This window comes from Tiliqua scincoides, chromosome 7, assembly GCF_035046505.1.
Source record: "Tiliqua scincoides isolate rTilSci1 chromosome 7, rTilSci1.hap2, whole genome shotgun sequence".
Classification (NCBI taxonomy): domain Eukaryota; kingdom Metazoa; phylum Chordata; class Lepidosauria; order Squamata; family Scincidae; genus Tiliqua; species Tiliqua scincoides.
The window spans coordinates 64036218-64061418 of record NC_089827.1 but is presented as its reverse complement, the minus strand read 5'-3'; the positions used below and the strand labels follow the sequence as shown (position 1 = coordinate 64061418).

Here is a 25201-nt window from a genome sequence, read left to right as displayed (position 1 = left end):
TCCTGCACCACATAAGCATACATGCTACACATATAAGTACAAAGATAGGAGTCCTGTCTGAACATATATTTGTGCAATATCCTTGATGCACTTCCACATTTAGTTAATTTCTGAGATAATTACCCTAACACGCTTTTGGGAGTTTTGAGTTTATTTGGGGAAAAAATTATCATATTGAATACTATTTAGGACATTAAGGGCCCAATCGTATCCAACTTTCCAGCGCTGATGCAGCCACAATGCAGTCCTCCAAGGTAAGGAAACAAACATTCCCTTACCATCCATGAGTGCCTCCCCACCACAGGATGCAGCAAATGCCCTATTGACACAACTGCAAAAGTGCTGGAAAGTTGGATATGATTGGGCCCTAAGAGTATTGTAGGCACCACTATGAATTTAAGGGTAAGTGATCAGCATTCCTATAGGGGTCCATCTTGTCAATGTTCCCTGTTATGGGAACAGGGTCAATGCCAGGATGGCAGAAGATGGAAGGCTGAGTGGAGAGGGGAAATTACAGAGGAAGTGCTGGGCCTGCCAGGGGCAATAGAAAGTCAGCTTCCCCAGGAAGGCTGTTCCACTGAATCACAGGGAGGCCTCCCCATAAGCATTTAACCTGCTCATGAGTAAGGGTGTACTCACAAGCCAGGCAAGGAAGGCAGGAAGCAGGCATAACTGGAAAGCTGCATATAACAGGGAAGAGAAAGTAAGTGGCCCTATAGATCTCCTAAATCAGGAAGAAAACCAAAAGCTAAAGAGCAGAAGTGACAGGATGTGAGTAACCTCCTTCCCATGATTGAGGCCAAAGAGGATCAAAGGTTTGCCACACCCCACTTCCTCACAATGTCATTTAAGGGGAAAAATGTAGATGAATGCAAGATATTATAAAAGACCATACACTGTAGAACAGAAAACTCAATAGTTATCAAGACAAACCACCCGGTACTCCAATGAAAAAGCTACACTAAAGGTTTCTCACAGATCAGCTGGCAGCATATGGCAATTTATCCCATTTTGAATGCGACTGCAAGTCCACAACCAATAATTTTAAAAAACTGTGATAAATTAAGAAGTTGCAAAAGCTGCTAGAATTTAATCCAGGGACTTCATTCTGCCTGCCAGTCACAAGGGCAGATGCTGCACATTCCCATTGCTCAAAGAGGGCTCCAAGATCTGAGCATATGCACACACTCTACAGTAGCTCACTCGGTTAGGTCCATGCCCAGACCCAGAGATTCTAAGTTTAACTGTCAGGGTCCTTGACAGACAAGGATTCATACGGGAGTGATAAGGGCAAAAGAACTGTACCTGTTGAAGTACTGACTTTCAGTGGGATAATAAAGAAGTTCTAAAAACCTTTACAGTTGTAGTACCCTGTAAGCTAATATTCCTCTGTACAGTGTACTCTGCCACCAAGCATTGAAAAGTCTCACCTGCAGGAGCATTTTATGTGGGAACTTACTTGGTTTTAACATAAAAAGCAAACTAAAATCTTAAAAAATTGCACCAAAAATTAGAGGAGAGAAAGATGCCTTCCCCTGAATTGTGCAGAGATCTGGAAATAACAAATGGATCATCTGAGGTCATAGAAGGCTTAAAAATGTTCAACAGATATCTAATTTCAATGGAACACCAGATAAGAAGAATTTACCTGTGTGATGTAGCAAGTACCTAAGGTCTTCTTTGAACTGGGCTACTTCTATGGTGCATGCAATTTTAACATGCAAAAATCTGTAGCCTGGGCAAGCACAGCACTGGCATGTTAACCATGGCACAAAGAATGACTGGGAGTCTAGAAGCCACAAGGCTGAGTTTTTTCTTTCCCATGCAATAGTGTGCTTAAATTGGGCCTGACAGCCTTGTAGCACACGTGATATGCTTGCATTAAAGAACATAGGTTCATTTTGAACGTTCTTCAAGATCATACACTTGGGATTTCTTTACTAAAAAAGAAAACATTCAGTTCTACGAGGGTCGCCCAGAAAGTAATGCACCACATTTTTTTTCTCAGCCTACAGTAATGGTACGAATGTGAAACTTTAGATATACATTATTTGAATTTTCAGGAGTGCGCACACAAATTTTTGGTTTCTTCAGACAGATAGCGTAGCTGCAGCAGTGTTTCGAAATGGCGTCTGTAAGTAATGTACATTACAAGCAGCGGGTCGTCATTGAATTTCTCACTGCAGAGAAAGAAACTGTTGGGAACATTCACAAACGTTTGTGTACAGTTTATGGAGAATCTGCAGTCGACAGAAGTACGGTTAGTCGCTGGGCACAGAGGGTGAGGCCATTAGAAGGCGGTTCGGCAGAGCTCCAAGATTTGCAGCGTTCGGGCTGGCCATCCACGGCTGTCACACCTGACAAGACACAGCTTGCTGATGTGCTCATTCGCGAGGACCGATGCATAACGACTAGGCAGTTGGTGCTGAAGCTGTCAATCAGCAAAGGAAGTGTGGGTGTAATCATCCGTGCTCTTGATTACTCAAAAGTGTGTGCACGATGGGTTCCGCGCTGTCTTACGGTGGACCACAAATCTCTCAGAAAAAACATTTCTTCTGAGTTGCTGAAATGTTTTGAAGATGAGGGGGAAGCGTTCTTGTCCAGGATTATGACAGGTGATGAAACCTGGGTTCACCATTTTGAGCCCGAAAGAAAACGACAGTCGATGGAATGGCGTCATCCTCAATCTCCACAGAAGAAAAAATTCAAAGCAACTGCTTCTGTAAGGTCATGCAACTATAAGGTCTGTAACTGTAAGCAACTGTAAGGTCATGATCACTGTGTTTTGGGACTGTGAGGGCGTCATACTCATTGATGTGATGCCAAGAGGCAGCACCATTAATTCTGAAGCTTATGTGAAGACATTAACCAAACTCAAGAAGTGCTTCCAGTGACTTCGGCGCCATAACAACCCAGGTGAATGTTTGATTCAACATGATAACGCTCGGCCTCACACAAGTTTGAGGACTTCGGAACACATCACTAAACAGGGTTGGACTGTGTTACCCCATCCACCCTACAGCCCTGACCTAGCTCCCTCAGACGTCCACTTGTTTGGGCCATTAAAGGATGCCATTCACGGAAGACATTTTGAGGATGACGAAGAGGTGATTCGCCCAGTGCAGAAATGGCTTCGTGACCAGAACAAGGAGTGGTACCAACAGGGCATACATGCCCTTGTGTCTCGCTGGAGGAAGGCCATAGAACTGGACGGAGATTACGTGGAAAAATAGGGAGTGTAGAAGAAACATCATTCTTTCTTGTGTGTAAGTTTCACTGTGTTCAATAAATAATTGTTGAAGAAAAAAAATGTGGTGCATTACTTTCTGGGCGACCCTCGTATTTCCCAAAACCAGGAAAGACTATTCTGTGCAAATTCTACCCATAGAATCTAACTATTATTCAGCTTGAGTTTTTAAATAAAATCTGCACTCTGAGGACATCATAAGATGTCAGCCTGCATTAGTTACAATCTTAAGAAACAAAGAGCTGATCTGAACTACAGATAAACATGGAACAGCTACTCAACTGCAGGTGGACATCTGCCCTAGAAAACGGGGAAATTCTGCCCTGGGCCATTCCGCATTTCTCAATGGAGAAGTGTGTTCAAATACCATGACAACAGCCCACACTAGTTCTATGTTTAGACACTAAGCAAATGTTTTGACATTTGAAAATTACCTAAGACTTACTAAATATTTTGAACAATAAGGGTGAATATGTTTAGTTGTGGGGTTTGAAACAGGATAGAAAAGCATGACTGCATTAGTATTATGAAGCTAATTTGTGCATTTTGAATTAACAATACAATTTTAAAGAACAGTTACTATTTTAGAAACTAACCCTGCAACAGCATAAAACGTATTTCCTAGAGCTACCAAATGCAAACTGAACTGAGAAGGGAGTCGATATTTCTTAACTCGGCTCTTGAATTATCACTGCACACTAAAGAAGTACAATTATGGGAGTGAGTTGTTTCAACTATGCTCAAAATAATGCAAGAGTTCTTCAATGACAGTTAAGTTGTCTACTGTGTAGTAGTAAATTGAGAGTATGATTGGGCTTGGCAAATGCACCATGTTTTCTCTCACTCTAACCCAGCCTGTATGATGGTATCCCTCCCTGACATGGTTGTTTTAAGGATTACAGTTAATTTATTTTAAGAGCCTGGAGAGCTTAGTGAATAATAAATTGAATAATAAATGTTGTATTATATTCTCAATTGAAGAATGGGAACATTTATAGAATGCATCTTCTGGTTTCTCCCCTATTCATTCCCTACAATTAACAAATTGGATTTTTTGAATTTTCATGCTGATGCAAACTGGAGCCCAGAAAATGTGTAAATATCAACTCAGTCACATGCTAAACAAAGTCAAGCACACATACTCAGTAGTATAGGTAGAGTTAAATCTCATTTCCTAGGGTTAAGCTACTGCACTTCTGGCTTGACAAAAAATATGATCAGGCTTGTCATTTACACTCATTATCTGTTTGCTTGGAGTACTTTGCACTGGCCTTCCCTCCCCCCACTTTTGTCCCTCCTACACACTCTTCCGCACACGCAGAACGTTCTCTTCCCTTCTGCTCTGATTTGTTTTGCCTTCCCACAAGGTTTTAGTTCCTAAATACGTGTATGAGCAGCAGGTTTCTGTACTCAAAGGCATGATGTGTCAGTCCTATCATTGACTTTAGAAGCAACTTTTCTATGGGAGCCATAAACACATAGAACCAAATATTCCTATATGTGCCTATAGCAAGGTAGGATGAGAATTTACTTTAGTTACATAATGGCAAGTCAAAGGACACATTAGTTAACTATAACTACAATTCTTCACGCGGGCATCTGTGCAGGCACAAATAGTGGATTTCTGTGCATGCGCAGAACTGACCTCAGAAGCTGCCAGAGGCTGGTTGAGTGTTCTGCCCCTGCTCTTAGGTCGAGGAAACCCCATGCACAACTTGTACCTTGAGGTTGGGAAGAAGATCCAATTCCTGAGTTCCTATCAGATCACTCCCAAGTTCAAATTGTAGTGATCCAACAGTTGAAGCCAGGCTTGCAGAGGGGACAGTCAAGATGGGTTAACATCTGCACAGATGATCAGTCAAAGAACTACAGTTACAGGTAAGCAACATATCCTCTTCCTTTGTGGTTTCTGTGCAGTCACACTAGTGAAGAAGATGTACTGCAGAACAGCATGCCCAAACAAAGCATCAGCTCTCAACCATGAGTCCAGGGGATGTTGCTTGACAAAAGTCAATGGCATAAGACAATGCTACTCACCTGCAGAGCTCTGGGAGCAGAACACCCCTCAAGATTATAGCAGGGAAAGAAACCACTCTGGTGAAATGTGCTATTAAGGAAGCTAGTGATTCTCTTAGGAAACTGTCAAACTATGGAGATAGACTTACAACGCAATCCCAACTTATGCTGGAACAGACAGGCCAATGGGCCTGTGCAGTATCCAGCGCAAGTTTGGGGCCGACTGTGGCTTAGCCAGGGGCAAGGGGAAACTTTCCCCCTTACCTCAGTGAGAGCCAAAGCAGCCCCAATGGGTCTACCTGAATCTGTACCACCTCAGGAGGTGGAACAGATTCGAACAGAGTGAAGCAGCCTGGAGCCACTCTGCACTGCCCAGGAAAAGGGGCTAGGATCCAGTATAACTGCCGGGTCCCGGCCATGCCTCCTGCTTTCCGCTCACTCGCCCTGGGAACACCTGTTGCCTGTCCTCCCGTCACCCCGGAATACCTCCCTCCCGCTTCCTCCCTCCCCCAGACCTGTGTTGGCCGAACTTGACCAACACAATCTTACTGTGCCGAGCCTGGATCCCAGACAAGTCAATGCAAACATGCCTTAAGGCACATTGGCAACATCGTCGGGTTGGCGCAAGTGGCCCAGGGGTTAGGACTGCGCCCTTCGTTGCCTACAATACTATATGTTATGTTGTGTGGTCTTACCTTGAAAAGCAGGCTAACAGAGCCCCCTGGGGAAGGTTGGAATAAGATGGGAAACATTTGAGAACGCTCGGAATTGGTGTTAATGCCATCTAAGGACATATGGCCAAGAAAGTTTGTATCCTGAAAGTTCTTAAGTTGAATGTCCTTAAGTAGGGGAAATTCTGTACATGGTTGTTGTACTGCCCTTTAGAATCTGTTCTACATGACCTTTCACATATGGTAGAAAAGATGCACTGTGCTTTGAAGATGGCAAACTCTACAGTTATGTGAACTGTCCTACTGCAGTGGAAAAGCCCCACTGATATTGAGGAAACTGCAGGGAGCTCTGTAGCAATACGTCAATTATTCTGGATGGTATGTTGAAATAGACAGGAACCCTTGAAGAGACTGGTAGGAAAAGTCCACTATTGCAGGGAATATTAATTTGATCCAGAATGATTCACAGCTTGTGTTGACTATGCACCTGAGGCTTGAATATCAACTTTTTTGTATGGGTCTAATCTGCAGATGTGCCAATGAGATGGCTGTGGCAGTAGGTGCTCAGTGACCCAAGTCTAGGGGGCCTGACAGGAAGGTTGGAACACTGACCTTTGGAAATGGAAACACTGCAGTCTGATCCCTCGATTTTGAGAGATAGGAACAGCAGTGTGCATAATCCAGTAGGATTCCTATGAACTAAATACCCTGAGTTAGTTCCAGCTCAGATTTTTGGATATATAGGCCAGGGGTGTTAACAGGGTCAGAGAGAAGTCTAGGAGTTGTTGCTTGAGCTCTTCTGGTATACTACAATCCCCCAGTTAATGGAAAACCATTATATTTTGACACCAAAGGAATGCTGTGATCATAGCCTTACACTTGGTAAACACCTTTGGTGCTGTGGAAATGTCAAGGGAAGGAATCCTGAAAGCACTTGGTGCTGACTGCAAAGTTTAAATTCTTCCACTACTGTGAACACATTGCAACATGGAAACTGGCATCCTTTGAATCTATGGTTGCGAACCAAGCTCTTTCATAGAAAAATGTCAGAATGTTTGATATTTATATCAAACATAAGTTTTTGATCTAGATGAAAGCATTGACATTCCATAGATCTAGAATAGAATGGATAACACTGAGTCTCTTTGGTACCATGAGGATCTCAAGGTATTTCAGGTGGAAATCTTGGACATAAACAGTAGTATTGAATGGAGTGAAATGCTTCATTGTCCCAGAAATCTGAATTATGCCAATGGAATCAGTTGTTTTTTTTCTTTTACAAAATGCATGATAGCCTTAGACTGAAGTTTTGATATTGTCCACATGGTAAGCAGTAAACATATGTAAATGAATAGGTTCCAGTACTGTAGTTAAGCCCTGAAGCTTTTACTATATGCATGAAGCTGTTAGGTGCTGTTGGTTAAGCCATTTCTGCCCAATGTTGCATATATGCAACAGGGATCAAATGTGTACACCTGTGGGCTGGGCAGAAATGGGTTAATAGAGATTTCCAAATCATAAAGTGCCAGATACCACAAGCTGAAGGAATATACATACCTTTTAAAGGGCAGAAGAAACATAACTAGTTTTTTTCCTTATTAGATTTAGATGCCAAGCCAAAGCATCTTCCAGAGGGTTTTTAGGTTATGTCCTGATTACCTCTTCTCCTTATTTCTGCAGCTCTGATTCACTATGCTACTAATTCATTTTTATAGAGTTTTAAAAAATTTGGTATCTTAATACAATTTATACTATTTTCAATATATTTAGCTAGAAGTCTTGGACACTTTTATTCAAAATGTGGTGATAAATATTTGAATTAATAATAAATTAATTAAAAGGTCAAGTTGTTACTGCAGAATTGAGTCATCTTAGGAGAGGGATTTGAAACTCTGAAAACTCTCTGGTAGTCAAGGAACGACTGTGAGATACTGGGTTGTACAGTTACAGTCCCTTCTGTCATACTACAAGTTAAAGTTAATAGCAAGACTGGGTTCATCAAGCATGCAACTGTACTTCTAAGAATCCAAGGGTTTAACAGATCAATCTTCTGCTTTTCAGGCAAAACTGTGCATTTGTAAAAATTCTGGGCAACTACGAAACTGTGAAAACAAAGTGTAATATGAGACTGTGAGTGCATATGGCATATGGGTAAGTGACTTACTGTCAGTGACTTACTGGCATATGGGCCGATAGAAGTCGCTTGCACCAGCCCAATGGTGTCGCAAAAGTGCCATAAAGCACTTTTGAGCCACTAAGAGGGCAGGGAGCCTCTGGACGCCAGCCCAAGCCCTGAGGGTCCAGCACAAAGGTAAGCCCACACTGGCTAAGTCAGGCAGGCAGAGGCAGAGGCAGAGGCAGAGGGGGGAGGCATTTTTGGGCAGGGGGAGGGCAGGCGGGCAAGAGCTGAGCTGGATCCTAACCCTGGTCCCAAACAGCCCGGAGCAGCTCTGGACTGCTCAGATTTGTACAACCTCTTGAGGTGGGACAGATCCGAGCAGCCCCAGTGGGGCTGCTGTGGCTTTACCCGGGGTGAGGGGAAAGACAGCTGGCCTCCCTGTTCCAGCAAGGGTTAGGATTGGGCTGCCCATTTCATAATTCAACAAATGACTAACTGCCACTACTCTAAACATAACAGAAATTGCAATACTGTAGTACTAAGTAGGTACAAAATGACATTATGTTTTTGGAATTCAATGTTATAATGCCACCTTATTTAGCAGCTAAACACACATGCACTTTAAAGACATTCAGTTCAAATCAATAATACACTGAAAGACACATTATTTATCAAATAAATTTTCATTTGAAATTCATTTGAAATTTGATAAATGATTTATTTATCAAATAAATAAATTCCAGCCAGTATATACAAAGAAGAATTTATCAAAAGTGGTTGAAAAGTTATATTAAACTAAAATAAAAGGTCAAAACCCTTTCCAAACTCATGACCTAAAATGTAGTGCTGATATTGCCAATAAAGGCATGCTATTTTTCCTAAATACTTGATTACATTTTTAATGGAGCAAATATATTTACCGTTATCTTTGCTGCTGTTTTCTTCAATTGTCATTTGTTCGGCCAGTTCAGAAAGTGACTCATCAATGGTCTGGCTCCCACGCAATGTTAGCGAAAGTCTCCTCTTGAACTTTTTCATTCTATCAGCGATATGCCTGGCTTACGGAAGCCTATTAAAATAAGAAAGTTTTTATATTAACACATTTTAGGGCTTAAAGGGAGTCATTTCAGAATTTCTCGGCTATTGTGTGTGTGTGTGTGTGTGTGTGTGTGTGTGTATAAACTAAAATACTGTGAAACTGTAGTTTAATACACTTCCACTACAGCTCAGCCTCAACTTTTAAAAACTCAAAACTAACACAAAGTCTTAGAGGTTCCATTTTGGAAGGACCCTGAGGCAATTGAAGTTTGATAATGGTCACCTGATATATTCCTCTACTTGTCCTTGTGTCTCAATTTGGTATGTGGGTGGTACTATAAAGACCCACTTGACTGATCTTAAGGATGGTGATGGGAGATTGTCTGCCCACAAAATGTGAGATAAGTGGGAGTCAACTTGGGGAGAGCTTCTAGACACGATCATTTGCCAAGGGAACATAGCTAACAAGTTTTGAATTCCCTGTATAGAGGAATTTATTCTTCCAACACCTTCTTTAGCAATCAGAATACATAATTATTTTCTAGCTCTCCCACACAATCTGTGTAAAAAAATTGAAGGAGTAATGACATAAAGGATTCCAATCAAGGAATCCCATAGAGGATAAAAGAAAGATAAGAAAAAAAGGGGGGGTACCAGAAATTTGGTCACCAAGTAACAATGACCAAATTACTTCCTAGTGACTGTTCAATCCCAGTACAATCCCTGAATACTCCTACACTTACAGGAAATTCTGAAGGAAGTGAGGAAAAAGGAGAGAAAGGTGAGATAAAAATACTGTAAATAAATCCATTTTGTGCTGAGTGGAAGTGAAGACCCTTGCCCTATTCCCAATACCTCTGGTAGGACTTGTGCACAAGTCTTGAGACTGCAAAGGAAGGAAGGGATCAACCTCAATTTATAAGAGTCTCTCTCACCATGACCAAGTGCCTTAAATGCTAGCGCAAGTTTATTGCACATGAAATATTACTTTCTTTTTAGATCTCAATCAAAGTAAGGGGTAAAGAAGAATAGAATCATATAGAAAGGAAGAGCTAGAAAAAATAACAAAGCCTCTTCCTATTAGGAACTGCAGCGAACTAGTTTTTCAGAAGCACAATTAGCTCACCTTGATCAGTTCCAAATCTGAGAGTGTTTCAAACAGCACTGCTAGACGTATGATCACAAAGCAGACCAAGAACAACAAAAAGTTACTTCAGAGATTTCCCTTAACTAAGTGGAAATATCTGCCAGTTTAATTTTTAAATTCTTGTGCTTAAACAAGTCAACAGTTACAGAAAGTCATTCAAAATAACAAAACACACTTAGGTGAAAATCATGTCACAGGACATGAATTTATGACTTATCCCTTTTGTGCATCAATGAGCAGAACAACTTTTTAAAACAAAGAGTAAAACAGTACAAGAGGTGTTGGCAGAGTGTACACTGTAGAAGACACTTCACAGAAGAAGTTGGTCGTGTGCTATACTCAATGAAGATAGTGTTTTTACAGGCTCTATAGCACTTAAAATCAAGTACATTCAGAGTTAGACTACAATGAGATCCTTAGGATTAGAGCCCCCAATTCTGTCAATTTCTGGGGCTTATTTTTACAGTAGAGGGAAGGTATGGTTGTTACTTCCTTGTGGATGTTTTTCATGCAAGGCTATATCTTTAAATTCCACAGACCAAGTGGTGGGGAGACACATAGGATCTTTCTAAAGACAGCTTTGCAAGTCCTTGGGCAGGGGAAGAGGAAGCTCTTCCATTGATAAATTATAATTTACAAATGATCAAAGAAAAATTCCACTCAACAATGGAATTTCTAGAGTTTTAAGACCCAAATAAGATGTAATGATCAAGAACCATCACCATGATATCCGCCATTAGCCGTAAAACAAATATCCCCAACTATATTAGTGATCAATAAATATATTTGCTTGCCAGTGAAAACGAATTCAATTTCTGCCACATCTAACACTAGAAGTGTGCAGAGATTCAATAATGTTCATGGCAAAAAAAGAAAAGACAAGGGAAAAGCTCTAGCCTGATTTTTGTATTTGCCTGGTCCCATCTGAAGAACTGCCTTCTTACGAGTACTACTACTGCCAGATTAGCTTGAGATCATGACGTAAAACCCACATTGCAGATGCTCATCACAAATATCCATAACCTTCAGCTTTGCAAGCTGCTAGAAAACAAGTCTACAGAAAAATCCTGTAGTCTTTTTGTGTAGACTCCAATATGAATCACATTCACTAGCAGGGAGGGGCGTTTCAACAGGCTGCAAAGGATGTTTTATGAAAGTCGATGCACTTTTACAGAAAAGTGGTTGCCTTCCTCTGCATGGTTTTTATTCTCTTTACTTGCAAAACTATCAAAAATGGTATTGGAGAAGCAGGGATTCTCAATTCAGATTGGCCTGTATTAAATACTAAGTTCTGTTAAAGCGGCTCATGCAATATAGCATCAATAGCTATTAATAGTAGTGAATGTACTGCTAAAAATTTCAGGAATGGTTATGATGGAATGCTGACATAAAAGATGACACATAATTACTGTATTTTGTGAGCTTTATCTCAATGTTAATTATAGGACAGAAAACATATTCAGGCCTTGACTTTGCTAGACTTTTCTATAATTAATCTTTGTGTATTTTTCAGACTGGCAAGTAGATGCCTCAGAAGTTGAATTAAGCTTTGCTGTCAATCATTAGAACAGCTAACAAACAGGCAAGAAAACCTTTTAGTGGACCACAGCTCACTGGCAACTGTGTGCAGTTTTCAGATTAAAGAAAAAAATCAGTCAGAAAAGGATCAAACCAGCAACAATGAGAAAGATCTATGTGACTAGTCAGTGCTCTGCCTGGCTCAGAGCCTGTAAGAATGATGGCTTTCATACTGCCTCACCTGTACGGTCTACCATAATCATTTACTCCAATCTAAAAATCAACAGAGGTAAATGAACAGCCACAGGAAAAAATATTTTCTTATTCTTTGGTGAGAAAGCTGATCATTACTACAGTAGTCAGACAAAGATCATCATCATTATGGGTATTCGTGTCAGTCCGTGACAACACATGGGGAAGAATAATGTTAAAATAACTGAAAGACATCTAATACTTGAATAATGCACAGAAAAGAGTCGGCAACAGAACACTGGTACATTCAAAACACAGAAAGATGGCACGTGTTGCCTGATGTCACCGTTCTAACAGTGTAGTAGTTCTTCCCAGCTAAATTAGTCTTTTAGCAGATCACTGCTGAGCCATCCCTTTCAGACTCTCTGATGGAGTTTTCTGAGAAATACTGGGACACAGTTCTCCTTCTGCACCAACATATGACAGGAGAAGGAAGGCTGGGGGAAAGAGGGGGCTCGTGACTGTGAACCTCCTAGGATAACTAGCTTGTCGCTCTACCCCCTTGGTTCAGAAGGTACTTAAGTCTCTGCTGGCCAGAGATGTGAGAGGCTGGCACAAGCCAAAAGACAAGAACCAAAGGGTTTGTGGCTCAAGTAATGCCACGGAGGACAGTGCCAATCCCCACTCCCCAGCAGTCAGCATCAGCCCTCTGCTTGTTGAGTAAATCAGAAAGCCAACAGCAGAAACAGTAGTATTAGTAACAGGTGAGTGACCAGGTTATTGGTTGCAGACAACAAAAACAGCCTGTGCTCTCCCAACAGCCCTTCTGCTTTTTTGGTGGGAGGGAAGTGGCAGTACAATCAAGCCAGTAGCAGCAGCATTGTCGGGCCTGTAGGAAACCCCATCTCTTTTGGATTGTAACATCTTCCAGGGGTGAGGCTGACCAGGGGTTTAATCAGTGCAGCCCAGAGCCCCTCCTAGTTGAGTGACCTCTGCAGCTTATTAGCAAGCCCTTTGTTTTTTGCTGAGGGCAGGAGCAGAGTAGTAGAGAAGCAGCACAATCTGGTCCATTAACAAGCCCCCCCCCCCCCACTTTGATAGTAACATCTTCCAGGTATGGGGTATTTCTCTGGGCTGAGCCCAAGGGGGAGATGCTATCACTTTTGGGTTGTCCATGAGGGTGAGGGGCTGCCTTGTCCACCATCCTATTCTCTGCAAGGGAGTGGGCAGGCAGGTGGAATTGGATCAGTACGGAGACTGATTGGTAGGGGTCTGGGCAAGAGAGAGGCTTCTACACAGTGGTTCTCACACTTTTAGCACCAGGACTCACTTATTAGAATGAGAATCTGTCAGGACCCACCGAAAGTGATGTCATGACCAGAAATGACATCATCAAGCAGGAACATTTTTAACAATCCTAGGCTGCAATCCTACCCACACTTACAGAGGAGTAAGTCCCATTGACTATCATTGTTAAAAGTATATGCATAATGGCCTGTTCAAAGTTCAGATCTATAACATTTTCCAAAATGCAGTCACATACCATGATAGCAACAAGTCTAATATATTAAAAATGAAAATATTGAAATGAAATGGACCCAGCTGAAATTGGTTTGTGACCCACCAAGTGGGTCCTGACCCACATTTAAGAAACACTGTTCTACACTGTTCTCTTGTTCTTTGGACTGGGTGGGCAGGCTGTGGATTGCTTTTGGGTTGAGGGAAGTGGATTACTGGTGAGGTATGTGTGTTTGGGGGTGAGCTCCCCTGGGGACAATGTTTTGGGATGGCTGGGGGGAGGGAGAATGATATTGCCATTAGGAAGCTGACAGGTTGAGGAACCTATGGTGGTGGGGACTGGGCTGGCTATTCCAGGGAAAGGGTTCATCACAGATGGACTATCCCTCTTTCTGGTCCTTCCCCAAGTCCTCAGACCACTGGTGCTTCAGGCAGTGACCTCTTAAATCTGAAGCAGCTGTTATTAAATGCCATATCAGTGGATAAATAAAATCAGCCAGATCCAGGATTCTGGAAGAAGATGCTGACCTGGGATGCATTACGGAGCCCTGGCTGGGTGAGGTGGGAGTGGGTGGTCTCTCCTAGTTTTGTCCACCAGGCTTCCGGGTGATATAGCAACCACAGCAGCAGGGACAGGAAGACAGGATCACATTAGTCTATTGTGAGGTTATTCCCCTTACTGGGAGCCCTGTCCAGCAGTTCACTGGGCTTGAATACCTCCACATTATGCTGAGAGCCAAGTCAGAATTGGGATTCTGAGCCTTATAAAAATGTTTCTCAGGGCTTGTTACACCGGACCCTGTGCCAGCAAATGAGGAGAATTATTTTGCTGCTTGCTGTGACAAATTCACTAGGAACTTAGCAGATAAAATTGCCTGCATCTGCCACAAGCTGGACTTCCACATTGAAGGTAATTGTTGATGTTCCCACAGCATTTGTTTGTCTTGTTATATTGGATTCCTTTTGGTTTGTACAACCTGAGAGCGCAGACAAGATCCTTTGGTCTATGAAGCTATATGCTTGTCCCTTTGACCCTGGACTGGAGGGGGCTGGTTGAGTGGATGGGGAGGGTAATAATCTCCAACAGAAGGGGAGTTGTTACTGGTACTAAAGCAAGCAGTGATTCACCTCCTCCTGAAGAAACTCTCTCTGCATTCAACTTGTTCTGAATGGGGCTGCACTCCCTCAGCAGGAACAGGTTTGCAGATTGAGCATTCTCCTGGATTCAGCACTGCTTCTGCTTGGTGGCAGTGGTAGGCAGGGGAGCTTCTGCCCAGTTTTGACTGATGCGCCAGCACCAGTGCCATACAAAACAGACAAGTAAGCAGGCAGGCTAGAAGGGAGACTAAGAGTGAATGTTAACTTCCTGCTTCCCGTCAACGTTTGCTCTCCATTCTACTGTCTTCCCACCTGTCTGTCTGCTTGTTAAAGCAAAAGACATACAATAATTGTAAGCGGCTGCCTGCCTGCTTGTTTAGTTAATGCAAGATACATTTTGTGTGACTGTAATAAAGACAAACAGAAGGTAATGGGCGCAGAGATAAAGGGTTCCATTTTTTCTGCACTTTCTGGTATCAATGGGGGCATACCGGAACATATCCCTGCAGGATATTGGGGGACACCTGTGTGTAAACACACACCCTCAACAGATTCCTAATGGATAATCCCAAAACTCCCATAGCATTGCTGTCTGTTTTTAAACCATTTTGATTACAGTATGGATAAAGCTGGCAATTTATAAAAAGTGTTTTTTGACTCTGTACAAACATTGCTTTTTGGCTTACAAGTAGGTTTTAAACATCTAGAAAGTATCTTTAAAACCCCACAATTCGTAATACATATCACTGAATATAAGCCTTAAAATAATTCAGAAAACAAATTCAGATTATATTTTAGCTGTCCATTCCCACTGGGTTGACTATAATAATTCCGATACTTACTAACAGCTGGATTATAGATAAATGTGTTCATTCATATGCAGGTGGCTAACCTGAAACAAGTGCAGGGCACTTGCAGGGATTGAAGCTGTTCTATACTTGTTCCTCACTGATGTAATCTGACTGTACCATTTACAGAATGTGTTCAGTTACCGCTTACATCATTCTACTCACCAGGTTTTTTTAACCCATTAAGGCTATTGCAAAGAAAAATACTAAAGTACAGTGGTGCCTCGCAAGACGAAATTAATTCGTTCTGCAAGTTGTTTCGTATTGCGAAAATTTCGTCTTGCGAAGCGCGGTTTCCCATAGGAATGCATTGAAATTTAATTAATGCGTTCCTATGGGCAAAAAAAGTCAGAACAAAGTCAAATTTGGTTTACAAAGTGTTTATTAAGTGCTCTTTAAAGGCATACATGCTGTACAGAGGATTTCAAAAATTTCAAGCACAAAACTTCAACTTTTTAATTTTAAAAATTCGCCTTGCGAAGCACGGCCATAGAAAAATTTGTCTTGCGAGTCACCAGAAAAAATAGCAAAAACGCTTTCATCTTGTGAGTTTTTCGGTGTGCGAGGCATTCGTCTTGCGAGGCACCACTGTATTATCAAAAGCAATTCCCTTCAGAAAGCACTCTATTCTGTACTCATACAATTTACAGTCCAATTCTATCCTGCGCCACCTAAAGAGGTGGTGCAGATCCAAGCAGACCAACACTAGGCTAGGCCGCCTGGGAAAGGAGGTAGGATCTGGCCTAAGTGCCGGATCCTGGTTCCACCCCCATTCCAGACCTGGTCTGCTCACGGGCTGCCTGCCACCTACCCTCCCCACCCCAGAACACCCGAAGACTGCCCTTCCCCTGCCCTCCCCAGACCTCTGCGCCAGCTGAGGCAGACTGGTGCAAACTTACATGGCGCTGGAGCACTGGAGGCCAAATTCAGCCTCCGTAGGCCAGTGCACCTGTGTGCCAGCCTGCCTTCTCTTGCAGTGGCACAACACCTCTGGACCAGCTTGCGCTGGCCCAACCAGGCCTTTGGAATGCACCCTTGATTTCTGAACTCTGCCATAAAGTCTAATTTTAATAGTATAATCTGATTTTGTCCAGTGGGATGCAGCTGTAACCTAAGGTATTGGGTCAAACCATAATTTATCATAAATGCTTACAACAGACATTGAGAAAAACCAATTTAGAGTTCACCTAGATTATATAATTCTGTTAGAAGAAAGAAGTGTTGGTTTTCAACTATATCCTCCAAATAAAAGTTGCACAAGGAGCACAGAAAATGGGGGGGGGGGGAAATTAATGAAATCAAATAAAGGCCAGCAGCAGAAGCACCAGAAATCCATCATTCAACCTAATTAAGAATATCCATTTTAGCTACCTATTACCATACAGCTCATCCCACAGACTTTAAAAGGAGAAATGTTCACTGCAATCATGTCAAAGTCCTCCCAACCCACACTCTGAGAAAACTGTTTGAAGTGCTTTAAGGATCTGTCAGCTTTATAAGGACTTCTAAAACCAAGTCCAAATAGCCCTGTTAATCCAAGATGCATCTTCTCATAAATAAAACAAACTATGATATACAGGCAATTGTTTTACATAGTTTTGCCTGTACAGCAATACAAAAGCATGTTAGAAACTGAACACAATAAACAATAAGACTAATTATTCAAACATAATCACTTAAACTGACATTTGTTAGCACATGGGGAGCTACAGGAGACCCTCAAAAAACAAAGCTACTTATTTATTTTCTCAGGCGGAACCAGCACTAGCAGAAACATTTTCACACATTCAGGCTATCCCAAATAAATACAGTATAAGAGCTTAACAATATGTTTATTGTATTTTCTTTTGTTACTACAATGAAACCTATGTCAGTTTAAATAATAGGGCAAAGAATGATCCAAACATCTTGGAAGTACAGATTCAAAATCACTCTTTCCAATAAAGCATCACGGAAATGCTTTCTAACCCAATCCATGAACTATAGCAATACACATTCCCTCTGCAAAATCCAGAGTCAAAATTTCCAGTAGTTCAGAATACAAAGGACCGTCACATGATTATCATAGTATTTAGTACCTTGCATGTCCACTTTTCAGAATGAAATATCATGCAACACATTCAAAGTTATATATTTAACAAAATTCAGGTTTATAAAATTTCAAACTGAATAAAATAGTGGTTCCCATCCTGTTTCTCTAACTCAGGGGTGTCAAACATAAGCCCTGGGGGCTGGATGTGGCCCACAGTAGCTTTTTATTCGGCCCTCAGGCTCTCAGCTGGTGAACAGTGCTGAGGAGTACTGCTGAAAGGGCAGACCACTTGAAAATTGGGCTCTCCAATATCTTGAAATATGATCAAGATTTGCATGTTTTCTCTTCTGTCATTTGCAGCTAATGAGTTCCTAAGTGAGAAAAAGTGCTTATTTTTGGTTTTGACCTGTTTAATGATATCACTTCCTGCCTAATGACATCACTTCCAGCCCTCAGCAGGCATCATGAATGCTATTCAGCCGATATGAAATGAGTTTGACACCCCTGCTCTAACTTATATGTAATTATCACCCCATTCCTCTCTCTCCACCTCTTTGATGCATTATCCCCCCCCCCAAAAGGTTGCCTGCCATCTATTTTTTTGACACAGTCTTGATTAAGTAAAACATCTTAGAGCATGTGAATGACTGTTAGAAACTGGTTGTTAAATATATACTAGTAAAACACTCACCAGGAAGATGAGCAGATTTGTTCAAAATGGTCAAAATATGCCCCAGTTTCTGCAATTTGTGAGTTTGTGTATGTGTGTGCACATATGTGTAAGTAGAATAAAGGAAACCAGATGAGACCTGCCCTACGATGTGCAGGTTAGCATAGCTGTATTGCACAAAGGCAGGTATACTGCAAAACAGTAGAAGTATCCATTGACTCACGAGGCCCCAACAGGACTGCTGTGTCAAGGCTAGGCTCAAGTTCAAATAAAGCAACCCTCTGCACTGCTGCCTTGGTACAGTGACTCCTATAACCAGACTATAAGAAATAAAATGTTAATGTAAACCAAAGTAGTTTTTGTGCATAGTACTTGAATTACAGAGAGAAAAGTCAGGGAATCTTTAATGAAATCTATAAGCAACCGACACTTTCCCCCATTTTAGCCAAAGCACAGACCTCCAGTGACCTTCGAAAAACAGTAGAGGGGGGGCTATCACAAAGGGGAAGGGCACCCCTCTGTAATTTGAGCACCCTTATGCATACCATGAAGTTACCTGTTCTCCTCCATCACCTAAACATTCCATTGTACTTGCAAACATATATTTTATTTAGCTAATCAAGGGCTTTGTCCACATTTTAAAAAAAAGGTACCTGTTTATAACATGTACATTTAATGTAGAGAATACCTACCAATTAAAGTTGTGCATCACCCTGGCAATGCTGTAAATCAGTGTTTCTCAAACTGCGGGTTGGGACCCACTAGATCAGTGGTTCTCAAACTTCCAGGGAGATTTACTCCCGGAGTAAGTCTTTGAGGGGGCGGGGGCAGCAAAGCCATCCCCAGGATTGTGCCCCTGCGGGGGGAGGGGGGCTATTTTTTCACAAACCATATGTGCTCCCAGGGTCCAGGGGGTGCAGGGAGCCCAGTGCAGCGCTTGCAGGGATCTCCGCGGCTTTTAAACAGTGAAAGTTCAAAGCGCGATCAAACCAGAAGTGGAATTTCCCACATCCCTCATTCTGGCTTGCAAAGGCAAATAAAATCTTGGATTTGGGGAAATATATTAATGTTCAAAATCAGTGAGAGTGAATAGGCTGCCAATAACAGGCAGAGGCAGACAAACTGCACCTGAATCCAGGGGGCACGGAAATGTGTAGTATTAAACTGGAAGGAGGGGAAGAATGATCTGGCCAAGGATAACTAATTAGGATAAACATGCCTAGATGGACTGTTAAATACAGCATGTGCCTGTAATGTAAAGATTCAGGGGTCAGAGCAGGAATACTAGCCAAAGGAAACCCTTTTTCCTCCATGTACTCAGCTAATTTATCTCTTTCCGGAAGGGGCTTTTGAATACACTTTGGAATTTGCTCCCTGTTCTGATCCTTTAACACAGCCCTGTACTGATGATTTTTAATTACTCAAAGCAGACATTCCATTATTAATTCCTCTTGTTCAACTGGATGTTCTCAAAGTCCCAAAGAATTTTAAATTCAGGTATTCTGTCTATAATCATTTCTCAACCCAAAGATACAAGCACTATTAAATGTCCTCAAGCTATTTGGCCTTCTCACTAAACTATCACAGATATTAGAGCCTTGCTGCCTGTTGTGCATTGTACATGATTGACAAAGTAGATCATTGCATACTACAGATGACAAGTTGGATTATTCAGGGGCTGCAGAAGCTGCAACCGCCTAATCAAAACCAGAAAGTGAATGTGTGATATTTTCTGCACATTCCATGTCCCCAGAAGTTGTAAAACCAAGCTGTAGATTAACCAAGAGATGGTACAGGGTTAGAAACCAGATGCTGTTTTGCTAGATTTTGTAAGCATTGTCACTATAAGATGGGTACTGACACATACGGCTGCAGGTATAATGGGAAAGTTCGGAGAGCGCTCTGTCCTGTAAAAAAAAAGTTCCCTGGCAGAAATCCAAGACATGCAGGCGCAGGGTGGAGGGGGAATGGACGGATACCAGTGCAGATGAAATGCTGGCACCCTGTAAACCATGGCTTGCAAAGTGAATGGAAACATTATCACCTGCACTCCCACTTCCTTCTAGTATTAACTGGTTTTGTATTACATGCAAACCGTTATTTACACAAACCAGGGCCAAAGAGAAAAATGAAATAAAAGGCAAGTTATCTCAGCAGAAAGATGACAAGAGTAAATGATCATCCTTCTGATTTAATACCAAACATCACCTGGAAATACTTGACTACAGCATGCAATTATATCATTAGTCCCCAACACTTCAAAACAACAGAAAAACTCAGCGGAAAAAACACTCATGAGAGCTAAGATATAAATTAAGTTAAATGTCAAAAAGTTAAACGCATTGTTGCTGTTGAGTAATTCTTACTCTGTACAGCCAGCATGGTACCTTTCTTAGCTCAGTTCAAGGCAATAAAAATTGAGACATATCTAACATCGTTTCCAAGCTAGGACAATCATATACACGTTGACAGGTTGAGTCTTGGCATCGGCGAGGTTTCCATTCCCAGAACCCTGACGGATGCCAAAAATCGTGTTAAAGGAAATCCATTTTAAAAAATGTCCCTTTGCTGAGTGATTCAAAAATAGCCTGTTTACCACTGTAATGCATGAGAATGGCAGCAGGCAAGCAATCAATCTCTCTCCAGTCGCTTAGAAAGACTTCACTCTGAGGCAGAGATCCCTCCCTTCATCCAGAGCGGATCCCAGGGAAAGAATACAAAGAGGAGGTGATAATCACACCCACTTTGCAGTCTTTCACATGCTCAGGGGAAGGGAGAGATTGCTGCGGTGTGAAGCTGTTCTAAGTGGCCTGCTGCCACTGTTACAATGGTAAGTGAGGCAACTGTTAAAGGACTTTTTCCTTTAATTTAAAGGGCCCTCCTCAACGTGTTGAGATAAAACTTTGAATGAAAAATCCGTGGATAATTAGGTTATACCTGTAATTTGTTCCATTTCTATTTAACCAATCATGTAATCTGGACACACACACTTCGTTCAGTTTTTTTTTTTATGCTCCTGTGCTGAGCCCTGCAGCTCTGTTTTTGAGTTGTTTAGGTTATTATTGTTCTTGATTGTTTTGTTTTTTTATCCTGCATTGTCAGTGTTAATTTCTGTGAGCTGCCTTGGGGTCCCTGTTCAGGGCTGAAAGGTCAGCTATAAATAAAAATTATCAAAATCTTGACTATTTGAGGTGGAAACCTGAAAAGCAGTAGTATAATTTGAGATCATTATTTTATTTAATATGCACATCTTACATGTTGCACCAACTTAAATAAATGGTTAATGTATAGCAATATCTACAGACTTTCCTTTTACTACCACATGTCAGAATGCAGAGTTACGGTTACACTAGAAAAGGGTGACCCTCGAAAAAAGACTGAAATTATTCTGTTTTACATTCCTTACTTAATCATTCTAATTTTATGCCTTCATTTAATTTTTTTTCTTGCTCCTGCATAGGATTTGGCTTCACGCACACGTGATAAAGTTAGAACAGGCCCAACCCTCCATTTACATGTATTCGGGTTGATAACATACACCACTTTGAAACAAAAAATAGCTTTATTACACAAATTTTAGCAAATGCTATAGTAGCCTAATCGTATTTACATGCCACCCTTGTTCTCTTTCTGACAAAAGCTTGGTACTTCGAAACAACTAAGACAGAGGATTCTTTATTCATCATGCAAAACATTATTTCAAAAGCAAGCAAACCAAGTGTAGCCCTGACTGCAGACAGCTTTAATGAGGAGACAGTGCTGACAATTGCAGCAAGTTCTTCAGGGGATTGGTTTCCCTCTCAAGCACTGCCAGAAGGTTCTGTTAAATGAGCAGTGAAAATACTGAATAAAGTATTTATGATTTACATAGCATAAATCATATGCTCATACTCTTGACATGCATTTGTAACAAGACCAGTGAGCATTAAGCAAGCACAGGAAATGTGCCATGAAAACTTCTGTGTGTTTCTGTGTGCGAGAGAAAAAAAAATCATGCTTCTTTAGTACACTACTCACTTATGGTCACCACTGTCAACTAACTAGTATATACAGTCATGCACCGCTTAATGACAGGGATGTGGATTGGCATCCCTGTCTTGACGTAACACGAAACCTCCAAAGGAGAGGGGAAGCTCCGCTCCCCTTGCCTCCAGAGGCTTTTCTGCGATAGATTTTCAGACAACTGCCAGAACTATTTACTTAGCAAATCAAATTAAAATAACAATCAGATCATATAGAAGAGCCTACATAAGAACCATGAGTTTGCCAGGTCAAAGTAATTCAGAGGTAACAAGTGACTGAAGAAACCACATTAACATTGTATCGTTTTACATATTTCTCTTTTCTGCTAGAAATACAGAAATACATATTAAGTACTTCAATTGTTGTAACTTGTTCTGTAATTTCATTGCAAGCTTCCTTAAGTGTTACATAATGTGGACTTTGAAATTTTAAATCCAACAATGTTAACTGCATTCTTAAATACCTAATCAAGCTCCTAACTAAGCTCCTAAGCAACTTATGACCCTGGTCCTACGTCCTAAACCATCAAAGGCACAACTTCTCTCATGCAATTTTAGGACTGGAATTCAAATAATGAGAGCCCTCGTATGTGATTGGTTTGATATACCTACAGCAACTTTGGCCACAAAGATCCAACCACTAGTTTTAGTATTAACCAAAATGCGTAGGAATGAGATTCCTAACTCATTAAAATTCCAGGATGGCTCATACATTTTCTTATTGGTGCAATCCACCAAAAGGAGATTACACTAGTGTCTGTTTTCTTAGACTTCTCTTATGCCATTTTATGTTGAATTAACTATTTTGTTCCATCTAGTAAGAGACGTGGCTATTTCTCTGGAACACTGGAAGCTGTTATTTATATGGTTAATGCATCCAGCTTCTTACGGCTATTAAGTATTTGAAAGGAGGAACCAACTACATTTCTTTAAAATGTGTGGAGATGACACTTGGCATAGTAGAGAAAGTATACATTAATTTATCCTAATTCTGAATCATTAGCAAAACACACAATCTCCACTTTTTGCTTGAATATTTATACACATGCATTTGTACTATCAATGACGGCTTGAGCACTGGAGATACGAGTGTATCTCCGGCAACAGGTGTCACAAATATGCCGTGAAGCACATATGCAGTACTCAAGGAGGAGGGAGTTCCAGCGCTGGGCCTCAGCGCCAAGAAGACTTGGGAGGAAAGCAGCCAGCAATAAGTGGAACTACTGCCCAGTGGTAAGGCTTTGTGGGACAGGGGGAGGCAGAGGGAGTGGGGGGGATGACAGAATAGGGGAGGAACCGGCCCAGGAGGGGATTGGGAGTGGCAGGGACCTCCTGTGCCGGATCCTATGCCCCGCATTGGGTTGCAAAGCCTGACACAGGGTTTCTCAGATCTGCACAGGCAAAATAGCTGGTGCAGACTTGAGTAGCCCCACTGAGGGGCCTAGGGCTTTCCTTGGGAGAAGGAGACAAAAGTCCCCTTCCCCTGAGGAGTCCTCCAGCGGCCTCCCTGGACTCACTGGATACAGCAGTAAACATTTTGGTACCTCTGTAACAGGCAGCGCCAAGGAGGATAGGATTGGGCTATTAGAGCATAAGCCCCACTCATTTGAATGGAACTTACTCTCAGGTAAGTGTGCATAGGAATGTAGCCTTAACTTAGAAAAAGCAATAGGTTGATTGATGCACACAGAGTTACAAATGGCCCCTTTAAATGCAATCCTAGTAAAGTGGAAACCATGTGGACTGACAGGGTAACACTGCAGTAATCCAACCAAAGAAGCTCTCAGGCCTAAGGCACAAGTCATGGGGAGGCTGCCAGTTTGCCAGTTACTGAATTGCCACTGACAGAAAATAATAAACAAAAGTTATTTAAAAAAAAATAAAATCCCAAGTTTGGTGTTATGGACAAATATGCAAAATGCAGCAACTGGTACCCCAAAAGGGTACATGTGGCCTTATGGCCTCGGGTTTTCCACCCCTGAGTTAGCAGACCAGCCAAGAAGCTGTATGTTCACAAGGCAACATCAAACTGTATGCGTATGAATACATAGTATACCAACAGATAGGGAGAGAGGTCAACTACATTCAGTTGAGACACTGGCTTTGAAAGAATGTTCCCTTATGATCACTTCTTAATTTCTTTCCTCTCCACTCTTTTCTCATAGTAACAGGGGCATCTCTCTGGGTGAGAGGTGAATTTGCTTCACTTCTCCATTTTGAAGAAACAGGCTGCAGGTCAACCACTAGACCCTTTTATCTCATAACAACATGCTACTTCACTGATTTGGGGAAAAACTAGTCATTTATTTATTTACTGGATTTATATTCCGCCTTTCTCCCCGAAGGGCACCCAAGGCGGCTAACAATCGAGATTAATATACAAAGCAAGATAAAATACAAATAAACATTAAAAAAGAACAATTAAAACCAGATAGAATGCAGTCAGCAGACAAAAAACACACAGTAAAAGACATAATTTAGAAAATTAGCCCTTACAGGGCCTCGAAGGCTTTCCTAAATAAAAAAGTCTTCAGGCCCTGCCAGACCGTCAATAACGAGGAAGCTGTTCTCAACTCAAAAGGGAGGGAATTCCACAGTGCAGGTGCCACCAACGAAAAGGCCCTGTTTCTGGCTGCCACCTCCTTCATGACTCTCAATGATGGCACAACCAACAGGGCCCCTTCTGATGACCTCAGAGAATGGATCGGACTATATGGAAGAAGGCGGTCTCTCAAATACACTGGTCCCACACCGTTTAGGGCTTTAAAGGTCAAAACCAGCACCTTGAATTCAGCCCGGAAACGAATGGGCAGCCAATGCAGTTGCCAGAGCAGCGGCGTGACAGAGTCAAACTGCTGACGTCCAGCAACTACATGAGCCGCCACATTCTGCACTAGCTGTAGCTCCCGGACCGTCTTCAGGGGCAGCCCCATGTAGAGGGCGTTACGATACCCTAATCTTGCGGTTGCCGTGCCATGGACCACCATGGCCTGATCCGCCCGAGACAGGTACGGCCGCAGCTGGCGCACCAGCCGGAGCTGGGCAAAGGCACTCCTGGTCACAGC

At 41.9% G+C, this 25201-nt stretch overlaps 1 protein-coding gene across 1 annotated transcript in view; it reads right to left on the bottom strand.

Moving 5' to 3' along the window:
- The window catches only part of CDK17 (cyclin dependent kinase 17), an 89222-nt gene that overhangs the window by 48086 nt on the left and 15935 nt on the right, over window positions 1-25201 (bottom strand). The window contains exon 2 of the mRNA XM_066633062.1: window positions 8974-9122. Coding sequence (XP_066489159.1) covers window positions 8974-9091 — 118 coding nt within the window. The 5' untranslated portion in view covers window positions 9092-9122. The remainder of the gene's footprint in view (window positions 1-8973; window positions 9123-25201) is intronic.